Source organism: Rousettus aegyptiacus, unplaced genomic scaffold (genome assembly GCF_014176215.1).
Source record: "Rousettus aegyptiacus isolate mRouAeg1 unplaced genomic scaffold, mRouAeg1.p scaffold_m13_p_8, whole genome shotgun sequence".
Classification (NCBI taxonomy): domain Eukaryota; kingdom Metazoa; phylum Chordata; class Mammalia; order Chiroptera; family Pteropodidae; genus Rousettus; species Rousettus aegyptiacus.
The window spans coordinates 42,688,903-42,715,436 of NW_023416311.1; the positions used below are offsets into that span (position 1 = coordinate 42,688,903).

A 26,534-nucleotide genomic window follows, 5' to 3' on the forward strand; every position below is an offset into this window, starting at 1 on the left:
AACATGTTTTTGCAGTGGACTCACTGAGCCCCAGGTAAGGAACAGCACCACAGGAATTCATATAAAATATTTCTGCCTAAAACGTAAAATTACTATTACCATCCGCTGTTATAAAAAGAAAAATAAGTGAAGCAACAGTAAAAAAAATTTTGACATACAAATATTCAGACTTACAGAAAAGATAAACGAGGAGACAGTTATGAATTATTTTCTGGAGCACAGACTAAAATAATGGAAGTAAATGCTTTTAAAATGCTCAAAGCTATTTGTTTTTAGGCCTAATCTAATAACTGGCACTAGCTGTATTTTGTTTATTTTTAATTTTCTAAATTCTATCAACTTAAAGGAAAAAAATGGAAAAAAATACATTGTGATGTTCTTTCAAATTTTTAACTTCATTAAAATAATATCCACTGTATTTAGAAGAATTTAGATAGAACAAGCTGAGGACTTGCTTTGAAAAGCAGAATTCACTATACACTGTTTTCATAGTATTAAAATTAATTTAAGTAACTAAATAAAAAAGCAAAGGTTAAATGTACAAGTAGATCAATTTTACAAGCCTATATAACTGAAAGCAGCCAAAGATTTTTAGTGGATGAACTACACACAATTTGCTTCATAAACATCCTGCCAATATAACAATTTGATGTGCCCTTGATGATGCCCTTGCCCCACCCTCAAAAAGGGTAAACTGCTTTCTTAGCATGAGAGCTATAACTCTTACCATCAAGAGATTCTGCTGCTTGGCTGGCTGGCTGTGGACTCCATTCGTTCTTTTCTTTTGATTAGGTGAATCTTGATATTGTTTTCTGCCATTTCCCCTCATACTTTGATTCTGTTTTTGCAATAAGAAAAAAATGTAAACTTACAGTATAATGTAATAGGATAAAATAGAAATTTGTTTAGCTGGTTGAATCAGAGTTTAGTAAATCATCTTCAAACCCTTCCTAAAACACTGAGGAACCACACTACATCAATATTTTTTCTTATAGAAGATAGTGTTTCACAAAGCAAGGTCTCTACAAATCTTTCCACAACTCCTGCTTTATCCCATTCCGACTTACATAGTTTCCAATGCATTAGTTAAAAAACAATGGGAGGAGGAGAGAAATAATTTGAAAACCTTAAGTAACTGTCAAAAAACCTCTCTCCAAGGGAATGGTAAGGCATACTGGCCAGTTCTTAGAGGCAGAAACGTGCAGGTGCGATCAATTGTTACCATATAATCTGCTTTAAATAATATATAAGCAATTTAAAATTAATATTCTCTTTCTTATAAAATAATAAAGATTGCTGTTTTTAAATTTGGGGCCATTATCTCTAAATTTAGACCTGAAACCTATACATGCAATAGCTATTATACTGCTTTAAGTTATTTTCCTTACAAAAAATTCTAAGTTTAACTTAAAACAAGTTTTTAAACATTAATTTGTCCTTAGGGGTCTTGAAAGGACAGCTCTTTAAGAGAGCTGGCTGAAACCGTGTAAATAACTCATTATTATTTAAAAATATATAAAAACACATTTCTTTATTTACATTTAATCTACCTACAGAAAAAATTAAGCAGCTCCTAAAATAGCTTGAAAACAATAAGCTAACTTAAATAAAGAATGGTAGAGAAATACAGGGTATAGGAACTCACGTCATCGCACAATTTTAATTCGATTCCATTCTGCTACTACTGCTATTTATTTTTCATTGTGGCACAATATACATAAAACGTACCCCTTTAATCATTTTTAAGTATATCATTCAGGGGCAGTACATACAGTTCCAATGTTGTCCAACTACCAACAATATCCATTTCTACCACCTTTTCACCCTCCCAAATGGAAACTTTGTACTCATTAAATAACTCCTATTCCCACCTACTCCCCCACCCCCAGTTCCTCAGGCCTGGTAACCTCAAATACATTTCTGTCTCTATGAATCAGTATAGTGTAGGTACTTTATGTAATAGAAATCATACAATATTTGTCCTTTTGTGTGTGGCTTATTTCACTTAGCATGTGTTTACAATTCCCCCACATTGTCACATGTATGTATCACAATTTCATTCCTTTTTAAGGCTAATGTTCCACTGTATGTATATTTTGTTTATTCATTTGTTGACAGACATATGGGTTGTTTCCACCTTTTGGCTATTGTAAATATTGCCACTATAAACACTGGTATACAAGTTTATGAATCCCTTATGGGCTAAGGGCTAAGACCTCAATTTAGGATTTGTGAGTCCCTGCTTTCAATTCTTTTGCATACGTACCCAGGAGTGGAGTTACTCGTAATAGGGAAATTCTATGTTCAACTTTTTGAAGAACCGTCAAACTGTTTTCCATGGCAGTATACCAATTTATGTTTCTACTAGCAATGCATGACGGTTCCAGTTTCTCCACATCCTTATCAACTTGTTTTTTTTATTATACCCATCCCTAATGGATATGAAGTGGTGTCTCACTGTGATTTGGGTTTGCATTTCTCTAATGATGCTGAGAATCTTTTCATGTGCTTATTGGCCATCTGAATATTACCTCTAGAGAAATATCAAGTCATTTGCCCATTTTTTAACCAGGTTGTTTTTTTGCTATTGCGATTGGAAGTTCTTTAGATATTAATCCATTAGCAGATATGTGATTTACAAATATAGTCTTCCATTCTTTGGTCATCTTTTCACTCTTTTGATGATGTCCTCTGATGCGCAAAAGCTTTTAATTTTGATGAACCCAGTATATTTTTTAAAAGAATGAAAATAAAGAGTGGCACCAAAATGGATGGCTAAAATAATAAAGGCAGATGATACCAAGGATTAGTAAGGTCGTGGCACAACTCGAGCTCTCATATATTTTATAAATTATAAAATTTATAATTTATAAATTACCTGAGAATATTGTTCACAGTATATACTCAAAAACAGAGGCATATTAAGTGATCTAACAATTCTACTGTTAGTCACACATACCCAAAAGAACAGTGCATGTTCACCAAAAGACATAAAAGCCCTGAAACTGTAAACAGCCAAATGTCCATTAAGAGCCAAATGAATAGAGGTCTTCTGGTTAAGATGGTGAATGGGTAAACACTGAGCTCACCTCCTCAACAAAATCACAATTTAATTATAGAACCACCATCACCGAGAACCAGAAGGCTACCTGAAAAGAATCCTTATAACTAAGGCTATAAAGAAGTCACATCAAGACTGATAGGAGAGACAGAGACACAGAACAGGCAAGTCCCATACCCACAGTGTGATGAGTAAGAATCAGGAGGGCTATCTTGGCAAAAGAGGAACCCCCTGAGAAGTGGGGGGGAGGGGTTTAAGGCCAGATCACCAGTGCCAGGAAGGCATCCCCCCCCTCCCAACAACATGTGGCTATGAAAAGCATAATACTGTTCTAGAAAGACAACAGGCTATGAGACTGAGGTACTGCAGGTTTTAAAGGGCCTAAGCAGAGGCTTACTCACTCTGAGCTCCAGCACCAGGGTAGAAGTGCAAAAAGCACTGGAGACATACATGAAGAAAATAAACTGACCAGCTTTGGGGCAAGGGCTGGAGGTGTAGGGGTCAGGGTAGCTCTCTCCAAGGACAGAAGTGCTGGCAGATGCCACTGTTCCTTTGTTGAGCCCTGCCCCTACCCAGCCTGCAAGCACAGGGTGGTAGCATATCTGAGCTCTCCATTACCCTGGCTAAAACCTCTCACACTGCCATGGGGGATTCCAAGACCAGGCCTCAAGCTAGCTCTAGAGTCCTGCCTAAATCTCTTTCAGTGGCTTTCCCATGCAAGCCACAGCTGTGTTAGAAATTTTCCTAGACTCTCTCAAAGATCCACAAACCCCAAACAACAGTGGCTAGCCTCAGCATGCCCCATACCTCTTACAAGGGTGTTCTCCAGCCTGGCACAATAGCAGTTGGCCTCAGTTCACAACACAGGCTCTCCTAGGAACCTCCAAGCCCAGCACAGGCAGCTACCAACCAAAGATCACTGTGTAGTTCCTACCAGGTAGCCCTGGGCCAGGCACAGGGTGGCTGACCTGTGCCTGCACCAAAGCCCTGCTCAAAAGTCCCAGACCACACCAGAGCACCTACCAATTACCTCCACAAAAAATACATCCAAACGGTAAACTCAGCAGGCACCACAGCCTTGCTAAAGGCAAATCCTGCTCCATCTGGTCACGCTCAACACAAAAGCTCATCTGCAGTAACCACGGCCATTCCTGTCAGCCTGAGGGTCAATCTTCCCCACTGATGTGCCAACAGCAATCGAGGTTCAAACACGACAGGACAGTATACACAACCTACACAAAGAATACCCTGGAACATCCAGCTCAGGTGACCAGAGAGACTGTGTCACTGAGCCCCACAGGATGCCTACTATACAAAGTCACCCTGCCAAGACTGAGAGGTATAGCAAATCTACCTGATACGAAGAAACAAACACAGGGAATCGGCCAAAATCAGGAGACAAAGAAACGTGTCCCAAGGAAACAAGGAAAAAAGAAACAGAAGAAGAACTAAATGAAATGGAAACAGGCAATATACCAGATACATAGTTCAAAACATTGGTTATAAGGATGCTCAATGAACTCAGGGGAAAAACAGATGAGCTCGATGAGAACTTCAACAAAGAGAAAACATAAAAAAGAACCAGTCAGAAATGAAGAATACAATAACTGAAATAAACACATGAGATGGAATCAACAGCAGATTAGATGAAGCAGAGGATGAAATCAGCAATATGGAAGACAAGGTAGCATAAAATATCCAATCGAAACAGCAAAAAGAAAAAAAAATGTTTTAAAATGAAGATAGTTTAAGGGACCTCTGAGACAACATCAAGCCTAACAACATTCACATCACAGGGGTACAAGAAGGGAGAGAACAAAGAATTAAAAACCTATTTGAAAAATTAATGACTGAAAATTTCCATAACCTGGTGAAGAAAGTAAACATACAAGCCCAGAAAGCACAGAGTCCCAAACAAGATGAACCCAAAGAGACCCATACCAAGATACATCATCATTAAATTGCCAAAGGTAAAAGACAAGGAGAGAATCTTAAAAGCATTTTCTTACAAGAAAGCTCCTTGTCAGTTGACTTCTCAAAAGAAACTTTACAGGCCCAAAGGGATTGGTATAGAATGTCAAAAGTGATGTAAATCAAGGACCTACAGCCAAGATTACTTTACCCAGCAAGGCTATTATTTAAAATCAAAGGTGATAAAGAGGTTCCCAGACAAGGAAAGCTAAAGGAGTTCATCACCACCAAACCAGTTATTATAGAAATGTTAAAAAGACTTCAAGAAAAAAATACAAATATAAATTTTTAAAAAATCACAAAAGAAAAAAACTAACAAATGCAAACACATGATATAAGCAGTGGATCAATCAACACTAAAACTAGCACAAAGATTAAAAGGCAAAAGTAAAAAGATCATGTGTAATTACAACAGTAAATTAAGGAACACAAAAGAAGTACAAGATGACGACAAAAATATAAACGCGGAGGGGGTCAGTAAAAATGGTGATTTTAAAATGTATTTGAACTTAAGTGACCATCAACTTAAAACAGACTTCTATACACATAGCTGGGTATATGAAGAACATTGCAACCACAAACCAAACCTCTGTACGAGATATACAGGAAAAAAAGAGAAAAGGAATCCAAACACAACACTACAGAAAGTCATCAACCTATAAGAGGACAAGAGAGTAAGAAAGGAACAGAGAAGAACTATAAATAAAAACAATCAGAAAACAATCAAATGGCAAAAACTACATACCTATCAAAAATTACTTTAAATGTAAATGGATTAAATGCTCTAAGCAAAAGAAATGGATAAAAAAGATGTAGTCCTTATATAGAATTCCACATCCATTAAAAAAAGTATGAAATCTTATCATTTGCAGCTACATGGTATTATGTAAGACAAGCCGGATAGAGTAAAAAATGTGATGTCACTTATATGTGGAAATCTAAAAACCAAAATAATCAAAGAAACAAAAACGAAACAAACTCAGAGATATAGAGAACATTTTGATGACTACCAGATGGGAGAGGGGCTGGGTGAAAAAGGGGAAAGGATTAAGATATATACATGGCCAGTTATAAAAAGTCACGTGATGTAAAGTACAGCATGGGGAATATAGTCAATAACATTGTATAGCTATATATATTGTCAGATAGGTACCAGACTTATCGAGGGGATCACTTCAAAAAGCATATAAATGTCTAATCACTACGTTGTACATCTGAAACATATATAATATTGTATGTCAACTATACCTGAAAAATAAAAATAAAATTAAAAATGAAAAAAAAAAGAACAGATAAATTGTGGTATAATCATATGCTAGAATACAACACACAACACGCTAATGAACCTCTCACTGGTAGCATATATATCACGGTCAGATGTTAATTCCTATTACTTACCACACTGGATTTATAGCAAAGCTGTAAAGGTTAAGGAGTCTCACCCAGGCTTCAAATCACAAGTCAAGAACATTGGAGCCTTGACTGACAATTCAGAGCTCTATAACTGTTAATTTGCAATTTCTAAATTCAGATACATTTCAAAGTCAAATAATCTAAAGTTATTAAAATCTTTAAATGTGTATCACTCACCTTTGCTTTTAAAAGGTCAGATGTTTCAGAATGATTATTATATGGCTTTTGCTGCATTGGTTGCCTGTGCTTTACCCACTGGTCGCCAGGAGAACCTTCAGGAAATAACTGCTGACTGTGGCGGAATTTGGTTCGACTATCCCAAGATTTTAAAAATAAAAATCGGATCAGAAAACTGTCACTTATAGTTCTTCCAATACCTTGATTACTAATTTTACTTATTTATTATCTATCTTCCCCTAGTGGAATGTAAGTTCCACGAGGGGAGGGGTTCTCGTCTGCTTTGTGTACCATCCCCAGCACACAAGAGTGTCTGGTGTTCAATATTTCTTGAGTGAATTCGTAATCTGTTATTTTTAATCCTAAACTTTTCTAAAACTATCAAATCCACCTCCTCACTATCACTACAAGCAAGAATACTTTTAAAATTCTGAAGAAAATAATTATTCTTAAAGTTAACTGAAACAAACAAACATAGGTAGATTTTCCTTTTTAATAGAGCTGACAATTCATATTCTTACTAGGATGTTTAAAGTGCAGAATTTGATGTTGCACATCATGGACCCCATCCATGCTGGAAGAGGACATGAAAAATTAAGCTATATTCCAAAAGCAAAAAATTACGGGGCCCAAGACAATGGCTGAGCAAATTAAATAAAGACCCAGTTTCAAATTCTTATGCAAAAGAATTCAGTTGTAAAAAATTGTACTCATGCAATAGTTTTGTGATAAAGAAATAACATTCTCAGTACCACTTACATATATAATACAGTCCAGAATCACTAATCCCCAAGAACTGTATTATAGGAAGACTGCTTCTGAATATTTCAGAGTTCTTTCCCTTTACAACTTAAAAATTACAATAAAATTACAGACTTTTTTCAGACAAAATTCCAATATTTCTTCCAACAAACCATCACAGACATTAGCCTATATGCTAAAAACACACACTACCCTCACTAAGAAACCTGAAATTTGGTTAGAGAAGTTGGTTTATTATCTCATTATATCCTATTCTCCAAACCCACAAACCCTAATACTAAAGATATGGAAGTATGTCACACTATGGTAGATAGATTTTCCCAAACATAAAGTCATACAATTTCTTTCCAAACATTATTTCACAACTATTTAGTGGTGTCTTTCTTTTTAATATATTGGCTGCATTCCTGTCTACTCTAGTTTTTGTATACTGTTTCACTTAACTCTACTGGTATATAATTTGGTGATTATAGTCATAGACTCTGAAAGGCAGAAATGGCTCTTAAGGCATTTAGCCCAAATTCTTGTCCTCATAAAACCCAACTAAAATGAAATATTCTCTATGTATTTAAAACTACTGTGGTTTACTCCTATTGTTTAATTTTTGAAGCTCTAGGATAAAAACAAAACATCTAAATTAAAGGAAGTGTAAAAAGCTACTCTCTGAACCTAACACAGGCAAATTTCTAACAAGCTGACTAAAAATATGTTTAAGAAAATTACTTACTCAGCCTACTCTGTAATTGTGATTTAGATACTATTAAGTTCCAACCAAGAAAATGTTCTTTGTGGTTTAGATTCATGTAATAGTCACTATTTATAATACTATGGAAAGAAGCAACCCCGTCCAAGTCTGCACAGTTCTTTCTGAATAAATGATACATGAGCATTCTTCATCTCCCCTCAATATATCTGTCATTCGACTGTCTTCAGAAACTCAATGATCTCTAAAGTAGAATATAAGAACAGAGAAATAACGGTATATACACAAAAGATTTCTCTTTTCCTCCTCTTCTATCCATCTAAAATGTTGGTATCCCCTTGTGTATACTTTTTAAAAATGTGCCTCAAGCTCCTTTCCAACTCCAATTAACCTTTTACATCTCATCAAAAAAATCTTTAAAAAAAACTGTGAGACCAGTAACTAAACAGTAACTACAAAAGGAATCCAATACCCCGGCAAATTTTAGAAGCAAACTACTACTGAATTAAAAATTATCAGAAAGTCAGAATCCCACAAATATATTTCTTTACCTCAATTTTTCCACAGTAGGTTTAGCGGGTGTGCTACTAGCTGAGGAAAATCCATTGTCACTGTCTGAAGAATCTCCAAATCTTCGAGAAAGCCAGTCCCTTAATGGTCTATAGAAACACAAAGAGTTCGCTCTTAAAGCTTGGCTATATAAAGATGCTGGTTCATTTTGTATTTCTAGAAATATGAACATACCTGATAAAGGGAATTGCCATAAAAAATTTGTTAGGTGCCAAACCGAGTTTGGACTTTGGGGTCATATCATTTCTATGACAAGGCAATTTCTCTATGGAGAACCACTCAATGTTCTGAAACACAAGAAAATAATTCATTCAGTTAATCATTATCAAGAGGTTTCTAAGAGTAATTTCCTACTTTACTTAATTGGGCTACTGTCCAGCAAACTGAAAATAATTTCAATTACATACCCGAATTTCTCTTCTGGTTTTCGGGTTAAATTTTGTGTCTTTTGGAATTCCTGGAATGATGTACAAACGAGCAAGCTGATCATTGATTCGAAGTTCAATGTAATCATCCTTACAAATATAATCTTTGATATCAAAACCAGTTTCTTCAAAGACCTGGAAATAACAAGTTTGGATGATGATTTTCAGTTTTTGCGGTCAGACCTTCAGCTCATTAAAATTTATTTCCAAGGCAAAAATATCCAAGCAATTAAAGGCATGAAAACACTTAGGCAGGAAGTCAGATTGTTCTAGGGTCTATTTCTAGTTCTAGCTCTGCTTCTACTGAACTTTTCAACTAAGGAAGAACCTCTTTACATAACTGAGCCTATGTTTCTTGGCCTCATCACAGTATCACATGTGTGATACCGTGATTTACAATAAGAAGTATGTATTTGGTCTTTGCCTCCCCTTTGTGGCACACAGTTCCTCAAACCCTTAGAATTTCCTAAGTGATAAGAGAGAAACAGTGCTTCTTGTTACGTTTATGAAGTGGCTTTTGGACCACACCTAAGAACTAGGATTGGTTTCTAGAACCAAGGAAGTTGAGTAGAGAGCTGGACTCTCCAGGAAATGAAGAGAAGTGGTGATTGCCAATGGCCAATGACTTAACCTACCATGCCTATGTCACAAAGCCTCCATAAAAACTCAAAAGAACAGAGTTCAGAAAGTTTACAGGTTGGTGAACATGTGGAGATTTCGGGAATGGTGCTCCAGGAGAAAGCGTGCAAGCTCCATGCCCTTTCCTCATACCTTGTCCTATCCATCTCTTCCATCTGCTATTCCTGAATTATATCTTTTTATAATTAATAGGTGATCTGTAAGTAAAACATTTCTCAGAGTTCTGTGGGCTGCTCTAGCAAATTAATTGAACTCAAAGAGGGGGTTGTTGGAACCTCCAATCTATAGCCAGTTGGCCAGTAAGTAGCACAGGTAACAACCTGGACATGTGACTGGCATCTGAAGCCGGGAGCAGTCTTGTGGGACTAAGCCCTTAACCTGTAGAATCTGATGCTATCTCTGGGTATATAGTATCAGAATTGAGTTGAACTGTAGGACACCCAGGTGGTATCTAAAAATTCTTATTAATGTGGGGAAACCCCCACATACACATCATAACTGGCTCCAGAAACCTTAAGATCTTAGAGTACACATCAGTGGTTCCCAACCTATGGGAAGTACATCACTGGGGACCACATATAGATTTTATTCACAGCATCCACAAATCTACATATATACCAAGCTTCAGACTAAAATATAAAACTTATATAAATAAAACTATTTTTCAAACATGTGATTAATACTAACATTTAAATAGGCAGATTTCAAATGTACAGTTACAACCACATTTGTATGGGGTCAGGGGGAGGTTAGTAAATGCAAAAGAATTGAAAACTAGTTAACTGAATTAATGAATTTAAAACTATCTTTCCTTAGTAGTGCCTCAAAGTCTGGAGAGGAGGAACCGGGAGAACATAAATCTCAGGTATTAATGTTATATCTGACTCTCACCTTTTCCCTCAACCAGAGAAGCCATGCTTAATCTAATTAACATAATGGGCTTCTGTTTAAAATTAAAAAAAAAAAAAAAACCCAGCTCTTCTGGTCTTAAAGTTCAAGTAACAGTTGTATTTCCCTGATAACATCCTTACCTACTTCACCCCCCAAATAAAAAAAAATTTAGGCCCCTCAGTGACTAAAAACCACTGTGGAGCTTTTATGCTGGAGTTCCTCCCCTTCCTTCTATTTTCAGCATTTCCTAATCAATCAGTGGGACAGAAGACATCAAAACATACGCTCGGGCCTGAATCTCCTGCAAAGCATGGGTGTGGAGCAGCTATTTCTACCCATTCCTTTTGTCGCTCCCCTCTTCCTCTTGTCAGTTCGTGTACACCTTCCTACCTTATCGGGCCCCGTCTACACTTCTCCAAGGCCTGTGTAGTCTGTGACTCTCAATTTAAGTTCCTCCATGAAACTTAAGTCATCTCTTTCGACTTCTGCATACTCCTCCGCATGTCAATATTTGTATTTTCTTTTTTAGAAATGAGACTGGGTACATGTGTGATTTGGGAAAAAAGTTCTCTTGTCCTATTTCTTGATATCTACACCTGGCAGTGTACATACACATAGAAATTGACTATGGGAGAGGTAATAACTGACATTCAAACATACCGTTTCCAAAATAAAATTCTGGAATACTCAAGTGATAGAGGTTTCATAATTCCCTACTTTCCCAAACCTCACCATTTATACATATATAAAACTATGTAATTACACCATCAATCATGGAATTGATTTCACAACTCATGTATGGCATCTAAACATTCCCATTAGAGCATAAGTCTAGATGCTGTGGTTTTCCTTTTCTTTGAAACTAAGATGTACTCTACTGCTTAAACGGCTTTAAAATATGTTTTTGATTATAAATCAATCTTGACGGATATTAGATTTATAATAATTAAGACTGGTTTACCTAAAAGTTTACACGTCGATGACCTATAAAATTCTCTTCATCAAAAGTTCCATTAACAGAGCCAAAAAGAAAGACACAAACCAGAATACACTCAAATTCAGAAAACATTAAAATGTTCTATATATTAATAAATAACCCAACTTTAAAAGCAGGGGTAAAATATAAGTGGGCACTTAATATAGGACATTCAAATGGCCAATAAAAACATGATAATGTGTTCGACATTATTAAACTTCAGGAAAATGCAAATTAAAAGCACAATGATAAACCATTAAAATTTTTAAATGATATATACTTAACATATAATAGTGTATTAGTTTCCAGTATATGACATAATGATTTGGTATCTGTATATATTGCAAAATAACTAAGTTTTCCAGTTTTATTGATACAACTGACATACATCATAAGATGTACAACATAATGCTGTGACTTACATATACTATGAAATGATTACCACGATAAGTTTAGTTAGCATCCATCATCTCACATAGGTAGAATAAAAAGTAACAACAACAAAAAAAACTTTTTTAAGTCATAAGAACTCTTAGGATCTACTCTCTTAACCACTTTCCTATATATCTCATAAACCAGCATTAACTACACAGTCATGTTGCATATTACATTCCTAGTACTTATCTTATAAATGGAAATTTAAACCTTCAACCACCTTCTTCCAAATCCCCACATGCCCCCGCCCCACACCCCGCCTACCCCTGGTAACCACAAATCTGATCTCTTTTTCTGAGTTTTTTCCAGATTCCACACCTGACTCTTGAACAATACAGGGGGTTACGGGCATCAAACCCTAGCACAAAAGTCTGCGTATAACTTTTGACTCCCCAAAAACTTAATTTCCCCTCAGTATCCATAGGGGATTGATTCCAGGGCTCCCCCATTCACTGTAGATACCAAAATGTGGGGATGATCAAGTCCACTATGTAAAAAGACGTACAATAATGCAAACCTGGCCCTCCACATCCACAGACTCTCAACTGCAGGCTGAAAACAGTACAGGTATTTATTGAAAATACTCTGCACAGCTCAATCATGTATTGAAAGGTCAACTGTCACTGAGATCATATAGTATGTCTTTCTCTGTCTTCACTTAGCCCTCAAGGTCCACCCATTTTGTCGAAAATGGCAGGATTACCTTGTTTTTAATGGGTGAATAATATTCCATTGTATACGTGTACACAATAGAGTATTGCACATATATGTACGTATATATACACACACACAATGGAATATATACAATGGTATATATATGTACATATGTACACACACACACACACACGTCTATATCACAACTTCATCCACTGATGGACATTTAGGCTGTTTACATGTCTTGTCTATTGTAAATAATGCTATGAACACATAGGTCCATATAGCTTTTCAAGTTAGTGTTTTCATTTCCTTTAGATATATTCCCAAAAGTGGAACTGCTGGATCACATGGTAGTTATATTTTTAATTTTCTGAGGATTCTCCATACTGTTTCCATAGTGGCTATACCAATTTACAATCCCACCAACAGTACACAAGGGTTTCCTTTTCTTCACATCTTCCCCAGTGTTTGTTAACTCTTGTCTTTTTGATAATAGGTGTGAAGTGGTATCTCATTGGGATTTGGATTTACATTTCCCTAATGAGCATCTGTTCATGCACCTGTTGGTCATTTGCATTATCTTCTTTGGAAAAATGTCTATCAGGTTCTCTGTGAGTTTTTTAACTAATAAGGCTTTTTTTTTTTTTTTTTGGCTGAGTAGTATAAGTTCTTCATATATTCTGAATATTAACCCCTAAGATATTCAGTTTGCAAATATTTTCCCCATTCTGTATGTTATCTTTCACTTTGTTGACAGATTTTCTGTGCAGAAGCTTTTTAGTTTGATGCTGTCCCACCTCTTTATCTTTTTCATTTTGCTGCTTGTACTTTAGGTGCCATATTTAAAAAATCACTACAAAGACCCATGTCAAAAGTTTTTTTTTTTTTTTTACTGTTTTCTTCTAGAAGTTTCATAGTTTCAGGTGTTACATTTAGGTCTATAATCCAGGGTTCCCTAACCCCTGGACCACAGACTGGCACTGGTCCATGGCCCGTTAGGAACCCGGTCACGCAGTGGTAAGTGAGTGGTGGGCCAGCGAGCAAATCATCTATATTTGCAGCTGCTGCCCAGCACTAGCATCACTTCAGATCCACCTCAGATCATCGGGCATTAGATTCTCATAGGGGCACCGGTTCCGGGCGCAAAAAGGTTGGGGACCGCTGCTTTAAAACTTTACAATTCTTGTGAATGATATAAAGTAAGTGTCCAGTTTCTTTCCCTTAAATACGGATATTTAATTTTCCCAGCACCATTTACTGAATACTATCTTCTCTCCACTGAATTTTCTTAGTTCCCTTGTCAAGTATTAGTTGACCAAATATCCTTGGGTTTATATCTGGGCTCTTGATGTGTTCCATTACTCTATTTTTTTATGCCAGTACCATACTATTTTGATTACTATAGCTTTAAAATATAGCTTGAAACAAGAAGTGTGATGCCTCCCACTCTGTTCTTTTAGAACTGCGGTAGCTGTTGAGGATCTTTTGTGGTTCCATTAAGTTTTAGGATTTTTTCTGCTTCTGTATAAAATGCCACTGGAATCTTGATAGGGATTGCACTGAATCTATTAATGGCTTTTAGTAGCACTGACATTGTAACAGTGTTAATTCTTCCAATCCGTGAACACAGGATAAAATTCCATTTGTAGGCCAGGACAACCAGAACTCTCTCATATGTTGGTGGTGGGAATGTAAATTGGTACAACCACCTGGAAAACTTTCAGCAGTAGGTATGCAGTTTCCCTATGATTCATTAAACCCACTCCTAAAAAACCGAGAACTTACCTACCTCAAAGTACGTGTATAGGAATATTTGCAGCAGTTTTATTTATAATAGCCAAAAACTGGATACAATCCAATGCATAAGACAATGGATAAAGAATTGTTGTGAATTTATATACTGGACTACTACACAGAACAATAAAAAAGAACCAACTACTATATATGCAACAACATGGATGATCTTGCAGGCATCATTTAAGCCAAAGACACAAAAGACAAAGTCCTATTTACATGAAGTTCAAGAACAAGCAAAACTAATCAATGGAGATAGAAATCAAAATAGTAAGGAAAGAAGTAGGTGTTGGCTGAGAAGAGTCTTCTGAGGTGCTGGAAATACTATATCTGGATAGTAAGTTCAGAGCTATATAAATATACAAAATGAATAAACTGTTACGATTAGTGTACTTTGTTTTTATCCTTTGATAAGGAAGTTTTTTAAAAAATTCATATATGGTTAATTCCATTTTTAGTTATTCTCTTTAGCTCCTTTCTTTGAATATACCTTATAATCAGAAATAAAGACATACCTAGTCATGTTAAGTTTGTATAATAATTAGAAACTATGCTAAAAGTAAACTGTATAATCTAAGTTGTTTGTAAGCAAAGCCTGTTACCTTTGTATTACAAATTGTACAACCCATGAGCCTTGATAGGATACTCAATGGCGGATGAGATAGAAACTGCTGAAAAGAACCATAATGGGCAATCAGCAAATTGGACATGGACTGTCCATGAGATGGATAACAACTACAATGTTACATTCCTGAATTTGATGATTACACTTGTGATTATATAAGAGAACTTCCTAGTTCTTATTCTTAAAATTTACATGAAGAAATAAGGGGTTAAAGGGCATTATGTCTTCAATTTACTACAAAATTATTCAACAACAATAATAAAAGCCATACACACATATGTATCAAGAGTAATAAAGTAAACATGTCTAAACATTAACAGGGAATGTATTCTTTGTTATTCTGACCATTTTTCTCCATACTTGAAATTATCTCAATATTAATGCAATTTTAAGGCGTCACATTATGATTAGTTTACTTTTTAGTGCAAATACATACTGTGTACTTAATAAATGACAGGTACTATCCTAGTCACTACAAAAATAAATAAAGCAAGCCCCACTCTTTAAAGAGTCAGTCTAAAAATAAAAACAATCATTGTAATATGAAATATATGCCAAGACACAGGTGGGTGCTGTGGGCGTAGAGAATCAGGATGCCTAACTCAGCCCTGGGTAAAGGTGAGATGGGAGTTGTGTGCTGGAGTGGTCGCCTCTGGAAGACTATCATAGACAGCATTCCTATTCTGCTGGATACACTTGAGCTAGGACTTAAAAGATGAAGAAGAGTTTGCCAGACAGGTAAGAAGAAATAATCATTCCCTTTAGATAGCTGGAAAGGGCTACAACTGAAAAATTATATGGGCGGAAGTGGTACAATACGAGGCAAAATGAAAAGGGCCATCAGTGCTAACACAGAAAACTCCAAACCCCATACAACCAAACTGAGAACGAATATATTAAAGTAACAGATATAATCTCTCGATTCTAAAAGTTTAGATAAAAACTAATTTGCCTCTAAAATTAGATATTCACTCTCATCAAATACTTCCTAGGAAAAATTTTTAATCTTACACGTACAGAGACCAAAGACAAAATTTTAATATCACACCTTCTGTGAATCAAATCCATTCTAGTACTATAAGTTAATGTTAATAATTGTAATACATAGTTAATGCACATAGACTAGCATTAACTTTTCAAATGATATCAGATAAAAATTCCCAATATTAAAAAATGTGCTACCCAAAGAACACCAACATGGACAGATGATGAAATCCTCCTCTATGTCCTCTAAGCCCATGGGAAGAGGTAGAATAAGCCAACCAATAGTTCCCCTGTACAAATTCTACAAAGGTAAAATCATATAAACACATAGGTTCATTACATATAAACACATAGGTTCATTTCATATAGTGTATTATTTGCCAAATAATACACTATATGAAATTGTGAAACTACAGTGAACTGCCAAGTATCATCTGCTTGTCTCAAAAATAGTTGTTTAACAACTGACAACATTTATACTGAGGTTATCCTAACACACCCTTTCAATAATATCTAGAAAATGTTTTCTCATTTTTGTCCTAAATCTATTCATTGAATAGGTGATCAGAAATAACCCAATTAATAAAGATGAACCCAAAAGATCAAAGAGAAGACTGGAAATTACGAATTAAGATGGTCCTTAGCTTTCTATCAACAATTATTCAATCCTTCTCCCTGAGAAGCCTGCTTGCCACTGCTTCTTTCAGCTCAGCCCACATACATAGTCCTTGTGTGCCAAATTCTGCTATAGCATAACAAAACACCTCTGGACAGCCATATAGAGTGAAATAATAACATTAAAATAACTATAATAAACCAAAATAAAATGTTACAATGACTAAATTCAAATATTAGCAACTTACATCTAACAAATTAGGACAAAACTTCCTATATATTAATAAGGTGAAAATTAAAAGAATGTGATATTAACATAAACTATAAAGAACGGAACAACACTCTAGTTTTCAACTAAGACAACACTAGGGGTTCTCCCTCTCCCTCAGTGCTGCTTCTATTACACTGCGGCACCACCAAGTGGCAGAACGACATACTGCAACTCTAGAACTACTTGAAAGACTTAGGGAAAAAAATGGCAACTGCTTCGATCTGGATTTGAATTGCGTCCCTCTAAAATTCAGATGTTGAAGTCCTAACCCCCAATGTGACTGCATTTGGAGACAGGGCCCGTGAAGACGTGATAAAGGTTAAATGAAGTCATAAGGGTGAGACTCTAATCCAATAGGGCTAGTGCCTTTGTTAGAGAAAGGGCAGCTAGTGCTCTCTGCACTCACACAGGCACTCAGGAAAGGCCACATGAGCATACAAGAGAGAAGGCTGCCATCTGCAAGCCAGAATGAGAAACCTCACTAGGAGCTAAATCAGTAGGCACCTTGATCTTGCTTGGACTTCCTAGACGCTAGAAAAATTAATTTCTGTTGTTAATCACCCAGTCTGTGGTATTTTGCTATGGCAGGCTGAGTAACTAATACAGCAACACTTCTATGAAAAAGGTCGTCATTTAAAAATCAGGAATAAAAATCAAAGGCTTGCCTTTAAAAGTTTTAATCCAAAAATTTATAGAAATTAAAGTTAAGCCTTTTCTGACAAGGTCCTTTATCAGCTAAAAGAGGATGATATTTAGATAGGAAAGGTTAGAAGTTTGGAGCAATTCCTATTATTAAAAGGAAATAATTTTCCCCTGAAATTAAGGGAGTATGGTTCCTCAGAATGCCTGTGCTTTCCTTTGAGCAAGTCAAAAACTCTAAAACAAACAAAAATTTTCATATTGATCCAAAGCAGAAAAGTAAATTTTATTAGAAAACAGAAATATTTAAAAATTATAAATTTGTTGTTTTCATCTGCGTATGTGTGTTTAGAAATACCTACCCCTTTATAAATATTCCTTGACTGCCTGAATCGTAGTAGTCAAGAACATGGCCTCCAGAGCCCACCTACCAGGGTTCACAGCTCCGTTCTGCTACTAACTTAGAGAAGTCTATTAGGCATATTACTAAACCGCTCTATTTCAGTTCTTCACCTGTAAAATGGAGATAACAGTCTCCCACAATAGCTGAATCCCTCCCAAGACCCTCTTTAGATCCTATCATCCACACTCCATTCTCCCACTCCCCATGCCCTAAAAATAACTTTTATTTACTTGTGGTATCTATAGGTATTACTGAAACTAGCGCCACATGGGCAGGACAACCTTTCACCTTAGCAGATCAGAACAGAGAACAAACAAGATAAGCCAAAGTGAAATCTGGATGCCTCAGTACACAGATTAACTAACTGCCTCTTTCTCACTCACTTGAAATATACTATTTCTGCATTATCCTGACTCTTCAAAATATAGTGTATAACACTTGTCAGATGGAGGATTCTAGTGGCGGACGCGGGTAAACCCCTTGGGTCTGGGGTACTTCAGTTTGCAAGTTTAGGTATTTGATTTCTTCCAAGTCCCCCCAAGAAAACTCAATTAAAGAGACAACTGATCTCACCCTATTTAGCCTAATTTCTGTTATGCCAGTTTAATGTAGTGTCTTTTCTGGACCCAGTCAACTATCTCGCCACTGTAAGATTAGTCTAACTCCATGTACTGGACTACAGATAAACTCCTCTATGTAGGATGCTACAGGTCTTATTTTGTCCTTCCTTAGAAGTAAGAGGACTACAAAGTTGGGGGACATAAAAGGGAAGACTTAAGAATGCTCCATTTTGTCTCCTGCTATCATGAAAAGGCAGGGTTCTTTGTAAAAGCCAATAATGCTAGGAAAACTAGAAGGGAGTAGGAAAATAGGAAGACCAAACATGAGATGGATCAACTCCATGAAAGAAGCCATAGGCATGAGTCTACAGCGGCAGAGCAGGGCTGCTGAAGACAGGACGCTGTGGGTGTCACTCATTCATAGTCACCAGGATACAGAGATGAATCAAAGGCACATCACACACACATCTACGGAAAGGAAAGGAAATGCTCAGAGGATGTAGCAATCCGTCATCCGCTCCCTAAAAAGCTTTCAAGTTTAAGGGGTGTGCATATACTTTTACTTACTTCTATGTAATGGTTCTGTCAATAAGCTGTTACAAATACTTAGGTAAGATACCACATACTAAATTTATAATCAGAATTTTCAACTGTTTTTTGAATCCTGGTCCAAAGTAAATAACCATCAATGGTTTTTAAATGGCAAATGACCACTAGTGGTTTTTAAGAATTTTAACTATTATCCCCCACTAGTAATTATACCCCAAATTAAAAGAGGTCGTGAACACTGATGGAAAACATTCAGTCAAAAATTAATGATGATGATAAATAATAAGGAACCAATAAATATGAATACAGTACATAATCCATCACTAGGTACAATATAATTAATCCCAAGCAAATGATAAAAAACAACTGCTATTAAAGTTCAGAGACAATTATGGGCTAGAGCTGACTGGTTACATTTAAAAATAAACAGAATTTTAAGAATGAACTTTAGAAATTATCCACCCTAAACCTCATTTTACAAATAAAAATCTCAAGTCCTATTAAAAGAGCTAGTTGGTGGCAATCCTTCAGGGAAAAAAGGATAATCTGAGCTGGATCTAGAAAGGTACCTAACTAGAATTTGAAAAGTCAGGGAGAAGACTTTCCAGGTAGGAAAAAAATATAAGCAAAAGTTTAAACCTGAAACAAGCCAGTCAAATTCAAGAGACAAAGAATGGCTAAGTTTTGTATTGGGGATAGGGTTTCAATACATAAAGAATTAAACTTCATCCTATAGGTAGTGGGAAGCTAGAGTGAAATGAGCAACAAATGAAAATTTCTTATAAAAGCCCAAATTGTGCACTTGTTTTATAGCCAAGTCTATCTATGAACATAAAACAAGAGTTATAACAGCCCAAATGTTTTCCCAACTGCAAATCCAATTTTAAAAGAAAAGGTAAGTAGGTGGATGGATGGATGGTGAAAAGGGAATTAAAGAGATAATGGAATAAAAAATGGACAATGAAAGAAAAAGGAAACAAAGAATAAAATGATAGAGACATATAAGCAAAACGATCAACAGTTATATTATAAAAGTGATTTCATGCAGTCAAGTTCTGGAAAGATGGTCCAAACAAGTCTCTATAGCTGTTGTTATGCTTCAAACTGTAATAATTTACCTCTCTAGCAGCACAGTCATGAGGGGCTTCTTCTTTATTTACTTTTCCTTTTGGAAATCCCCAGCCTGATTTTGCTAGGTACCCCTGAACCAGTAGCACCTACAAAACAAGCAAAGATTAAAATAAGTAACTTGCTCTCCTTTCCCATATTCCTTTCTAAAGTCAAAGGTGTTTTTCTCCTTACTTCAGATAACTGTTATCACAAATTTTATACAGTACTTGGTTTAAATACCTTCTATTGTTCTGAACACGAGTGTGAAGAAGGCATTCTATTTTAACGTATTTCTTCAAAAATGAAGTAAACACTTCCTTGTAATAAGCCATACAGTAATAAGTATAACATTAAGACACAGAATGCAGACAAAATATGCAAAATTTGGCCTTTTAGCACTAAAAATCTATGTATTTTAGAGTCTCAATTCTAAACATCACAGAAATAACACATTTTAGTAATAGGATGAAAACAGTTGATCACTATTTCATTAAGAATCTTTTACTTCATTACACTCACATTTTCAAGTGTCTCATCAAGAATAATTGCACCATATGTTGGTACTCCCATTTTATATTCCTTCCATTCATCCAAAACTTTTTCCACATCTTCACCTTGAGGCAGCAAAAATGGACAATGACTGAAGAGTATACATAGTGTTAAGGAAGTTACTTTCTCCCTTAGTATCGTTTGTGCACTATACAGAAAGAGACCTATTTAAATCAACTGTGTATTTCATATGAAATTTCTCAAATCTTCACCTCACCTAAGTTTATTGCTCTTTTGTTTTTTCACATTTCCTTCTCTTAACGAGTCATTGCTAGCTTCTGCATTTAGACTATACGCAAATCAAGTAAGCTTTAGATATTCATAGTCCTGAATCTCTAAATTATTAAAAAATTTAGGACTACACAAATAACTCAAATACTTCTGAATTGAATTCATCATATCAAGAGTCAACAGGTACTGAAACCAACAGCAAGAAACGAGTACAGTGCACATATATTGGTGAGAGGGAGAAACTGTCAGAACAAGTTAAAATGATTAACTACGGGAAGCAGAACTAGGAATGAAGTATATCACTCTATATGCTGTATTTCCTTACTATGTACATGTATGTATTGCATTATAATTAAAAACACTTTTAAAATGAAGATTTACTAACAATTAGAGAGAAAGGCAAATCTGGATATTAAGGAAAACATAGCCTGTTTCAAAAAAAACTGAGTATACCCACTCCCCCAAACTGGGAAGAGTAAAATAATTTTTTAAAAAAGTAAATAAAACCTAAACCTGTAAAGTATATGTTCAGGCTTCCAATACTTCATGCTGTCAAATCCATCATCACTATAACACTGTTATTATGAAAAGTGAGGGAAAAAAAGTATACTATGATAGCGTTTTTCAAACCAAGAACATATTCTTAAGGGTCCTTGAATCTTCTATGATATATATTGTTTTCATTGGCATGTTAATCTAGAAACATGCAAAATGAGCATATTTTCTATCATTTGATGATCACGTATGTCAAGTACTACCACTTGATTTCAGAGATTATATTGGTACTAGTACTACTTTAACTGCTTTGGGCTAATTAAAACAAGAAATCTAACATGCAATTGATGCATGAGGGTCAAATGATATCCCAACAAAATACAAAAAGTTTTCCTAACACATAGAACAAAGAAAGATGGTGGAAAAACTGGAGTATGGAATGTCAAAACACTCTCAAAGAACTCAGCATTATATTCATACTGTGACTGATGGTTTAAAAAAAAAATCACACTAAATTCATTTTATGAAAATATATAAGTCCTACAGCTTTGTATTTAAATTTTTGTTTTGATTTTATAGTTGTACTAAGAAGAGGCCTTCAAAAAGCCCAAAGAAGTCAACCATCTATGATGGCCTTGTAATTAAAAGACAGGCACTAAGTTAATCTCAATATAATTATTCCATGCTTTCATTTGGGGAGGGGGAAAAAAGGATAAGTTCGGACGCGATATTAACCATTTCGGGAAGCCCTACGGTTCTACACAACTTGCTAAGGTTCTGAAAGGTATTTTCCAATAAGATTGGCTTTAGATGGTTAGGAAAATCACTCATATGATTTAAAGTTATCACAGATAGTTTTTAAACACAAACTTTAAATAAATGGATTTTTTTTCTATTAAATATTTAACCACAGAGGAAAACATAGAAAAACACCCCAAGAACAGAGACAACAACGTCCAATAGTTCAGAGAACAGGTACTTATCCAGTTTTTTCTCTTTTCCTTCTCCCTGTAATTTCAAGGTGCATCCGCGCCTCCACAAAGCAATATTATCTCATTTTTCTATGCATTAAGCAACTTCTTTAAAAAGAATAATTAAAAAGAAAGGTTTGGCAAGAGAAATTACATCAACTGACTTAACTGGAGATTATTTACACTCTCTATTATTTCTACCCCCAAACCACAACAAAATAAGTGAGTTGACTGAACCAACCACATTTCCAAATATACTAGGAATTACTGTTGCAAAAGTGTTTTAAGTATTTGACTCAAGTCCACACGATAAGCAAGTAACAGAATCCAATCCAAAATGACATCAATTTCCCCACTGACTGCTCTTATATCCTTCATACTTAATAGTGGCGAAAAGTAGTTCAATTCAAACATGGGAGTGGAAAATTTTTAAATACCATTTTTATTTAATGAGATAATGTATTTAATTTTAAAAAATAGTATAACATGCCCTGAATAATTATCATTTCTAATTTTTATCAAAATTTTTACTCTATCACTAATTTTCTTAGTCCCCAAACCAAATTATTTTGAGTCTTGAATCTGGGATACTGGGCCTTACACAGTAATAATTCTAAGAAAAAAAAAAAACGGGATACGCTGATTAAAGAATCTAAGAATTTAAATTAAGTTCATCCACTTCTGTTACATACATTGTCTTTCTTTTTAACAATTTAGTGATTTTTTTTATATATACTTCTTTTATTCTAATTTTTCCCCCCCTGCAAAAACATGAAAAAATTTGCTTTGGGTACAAACAATCATTTAACAGTAATCTCCATGCAAAATCTTACCATTGTCTTAGATGATACCAATTTCCCCACAGATGTCTCCTCTCAAGCTCTCGCCTCAGTTACTTACACTTCTGGTGTTTCATTCCCCAACTTCCAGGACCAACTCCCACAGCAATGTTCCGTACCCTGCCATCACTAGAAGTATTCTGGCAATTTGATTAAAACATCCTGAACATAACTTTTTATGGCACTCTTGATTACTCGCACTATATCATTATTCTACATTGATCTTTGACTATTTTCCTTTGTATTAGCACCTTCCTGCTTTTATTTTTTTTTTTTCCCTAAACAACATGGTCCATCACTTTAATCAATCTCTAAGCAATACTCAAAATTCCTTTGCCCTATCGTTCTCTGAATATAGCTTCCTGGCAAAACCTCAAACCAGGAACAAATCCAGGATACCCATTCTCTAGTCACATTGCTGAGTTTACTGAAGAAAAATCACAAGATAATGCATAAGTTACATAAGAAAAAACAGAGGCATAAAAAAAAAAAAAAAAAAAAAAAAAAAAAGCCCCACGATTTGGCCAAGGTTGCATGACTAGTAATGCTAATCCAAGGAACCTGACTCCAGATCTCATGCTAGTAACTTCTATTCTACGCAGTCTCTCCACTTCAATATCCCACAGGTATCACAAACCAACCTGTCCATAACTGAACCCATCATTCCTCCACAAAATTTCTCCTTTATTTTTCTACAAACGGAATGGCACACCCATCCGCTCAACTGCTCAAACCAGGAACCTGAGTACCACTCTCGATTCTCTTTTCCACCTCTCCTCAGACATGCAAGTTAACATGAACAGCATCCAAATTTATCTCCTAAACAGCATCCAAATTTAACCTTTTCTATTCACTTCTGTCACAGGCTTCCATTTCTAATTCATAAATTAGTGAAATAGCATCTTAACTGGGTTCTCGGTCTCGCCTCCCTCCAATTCATTGTCTACACTATTCCAGAGTTATTTCAAAACACCCCTAGAGAGAAAAAACACAAGTGTGGCAAAATGTTAACAACGGGTGAATAAATAATACAGGTATGATGTCAGTTCACTGTAATATTCTTTCAACTTCTAAGTGAAGTTTTTTCTCCTAAATAAAAAGTTTAACTTTTTTAAAGCCCCTATATTCTACTATCCTTATGAAGTCCAAATAAACAAGACAATTACATGCTTTAGCCCTGACTTACTCTGTCATCATCCCTTGTCCCACAGCATTTACTCTAAAACCCAATCATATTAATTTTATCACTTTTTCACAGACCTTTCTCACACAGACCACATCCTCCAAAGGAAACGTCTATCTAGCTCCAAGACTGGGTTGGGTGTGCCTCAACTCTGTTCCTCCTGAGCCCTGTGCTGCCCTATCATAACTTACCTTACTGTTCTGTAATCATTTCCTTTCCTGCCTCCCTCTCACCTTCCTCAGGACACGGACTGAATCCACCATGCTCACAGTAGGCCTGGCACAGAGTAAACTCTGCTATTTAAGAGGTCTACCACATTAGTAATCAAGGTTTTTTCCCTCCATATAACTGAATTTAAAGAAACATAACAAGTTTTTTATTTTTTTTAATAGCAAGCTTAAAAGTCATATGCATACACACACAAAAGCTTATCCAGAATCCCAAAGTATATAAAGTTGCTCTGATAGAACCCTTGACATGTAAAATAGACCACAGAAGAGGATTTGCCAGTTTTGATCATGTTTCTATAAACTGATTATAGCTTCTTAAAAGCAAAGTTTTCTATAATTTCTCCACAGAACCTACTGCCAAGCTTTTAACAAAGAACGTTCAATAGTATCCCACTTTGATTTCTCATTTACTTCCCCATATTTAATCAAGAAAATAGGTTACTCATTTCTTCCGCTGACATGTCTCTTCAGTCTTGTCTTTGTAGTCCCTCTACTATAGTTCAGAACCTTACTTACTGTTCCACAGCTCAAGTAATTTAACAATCTACCCTATATTGTTCAACCTATCCTGCCAAATACATCTTATTGAATACTATTTTAAAATGACCTGAGTATTATTCTCTAGGCTTGCTCCAAAACTTTCTGTGGTTAAGAGTTATCTAGAACAGTATTCACACATTTCTCTGCAGAGCCCTAGGGGGTTCCTTACTTCATGAGGCTCAAAGAAAATTATAGGAAGTATGAGGGTTATTTTAGGTCATTTACTCCAACTCCAGTGTAGTACTTAAACTTGTGGGTTCAAGTCCTTTTGAACACGATTTGTGGTTAAAAAGAATGACATACAGAATAAAAATCAAAGGACTTTGGCTCCAAATGTAAGAAGCCACAACCCCTTGCCCCGACCCCATGTACCTTCCATTCACATCTCCTATTATATCCTTGTAAGAACCCTCTGTTCAATTCAAACTCATGTACTTCCTGAGATATCCCTTATTCCTTTACAACTCTTTAATTTTAATCCCTATTTCTGAAATAAAAGAAAATCAAAAAATTCTAATCATCAGTACACATTTCAAGGGGTCTTCTACATAAAAATACTAATAACTGTCTATTATTTATATTTTATAATCTTTAGAAATCAAATATATTTCATCTAATAGGTTATAAATCTCAAAGACAAGCAAAAGGAACTTTGTGCTAACATATTTTACTAACAGGAGTGAAAGACAGTCATTATAGTAATAAAAAGGATATCAGCTTTAGCAAAGTCTCTTATCCCACACTGAGGTAATCCTGGTGTGTTCTGCATGTAGAAATCCAAGTAAAACCAATGGGCAAGTTCAATCTGAAAACACACTCGGATAGCATTGTCTCTTTCCTCGCTGGGAATATGCAAAATAAATCGGCTGTCAAAAACAAAAACATAAAAATTACATTTACAAACCAAAATGACTTAATTTAATCTATTTAATTGCTTCATCCGTGCCCCACCACCACAGAAAAGTGACCAAAAGCAGTGCTAATCAAGGAAGCAAAATTTAGGGGAAATTACCACAGGGAAAATGAATCTAAAATAAATAAATAAATAAAAATTTAAAAAATGATATCACATGTATCTTCACTCAGAATTTTTTTAAGATGTCATTTACCCTCTGTTCACAAGTACAGAGATAAACTTTAAGAGCCCACTAACAATAAAGGTGAGCAAAAAAACAATCTTTGCTAGGATTTCCTCCCACATCTGGTAACATTTTCTAAGAACATATACAAATATATTCATACAATCAAACAGAAAAGATGTTAGAT

General features: G+C 35.4%; 1 protein-coding gene across 3 annotated transcripts in view; it reads right to left on the minus strand.

Annotated features, from left to right (window-relative positions):
• The window catches only part of DCP2 (decapping mRNA 2), a 46,665-nt gene that overhangs the window by 10,395 nt on the left and 9,736 nt on the right, over positions 1-26,534 (minus strand). The window contains exons 2-9 of one of the 3 annotated variants that reach the window (XM_036225267.1): positions 25,983-26,134; positions 20,750-20,877; positions 20,239-20,337; positions 9,065-9,217; positions 8,832-8,944; positions 8,639-8,770; positions 6,623-6,758; positions 728-838 (exon numbers count right to left, since the gene is read on the minus strand). In XM_036225267.1, the coding sequence (XP_036081160.1) occupies positions 728-838; positions 6,623-6,758; positions 8,639-8,770; positions 8,832-8,944; positions 9,065-9,217; positions 20,239-20,337; positions 20,750-20,877; positions 25,983-26,134 (1,024 nt within the window). The remainder of the gene's footprint in view (positions 1-727; positions 839-6,622; positions 6,759-8,638; positions 8,771-8,831; positions 8,945-9,064; positions 9,218-20,238; positions 20,338-20,749; positions 20,878-25,982; positions 26,135-26,534) is intronic. The other 2 variants (XM_036225268.1, XM_036225269.1) reach the window with 2 other exon arrangements.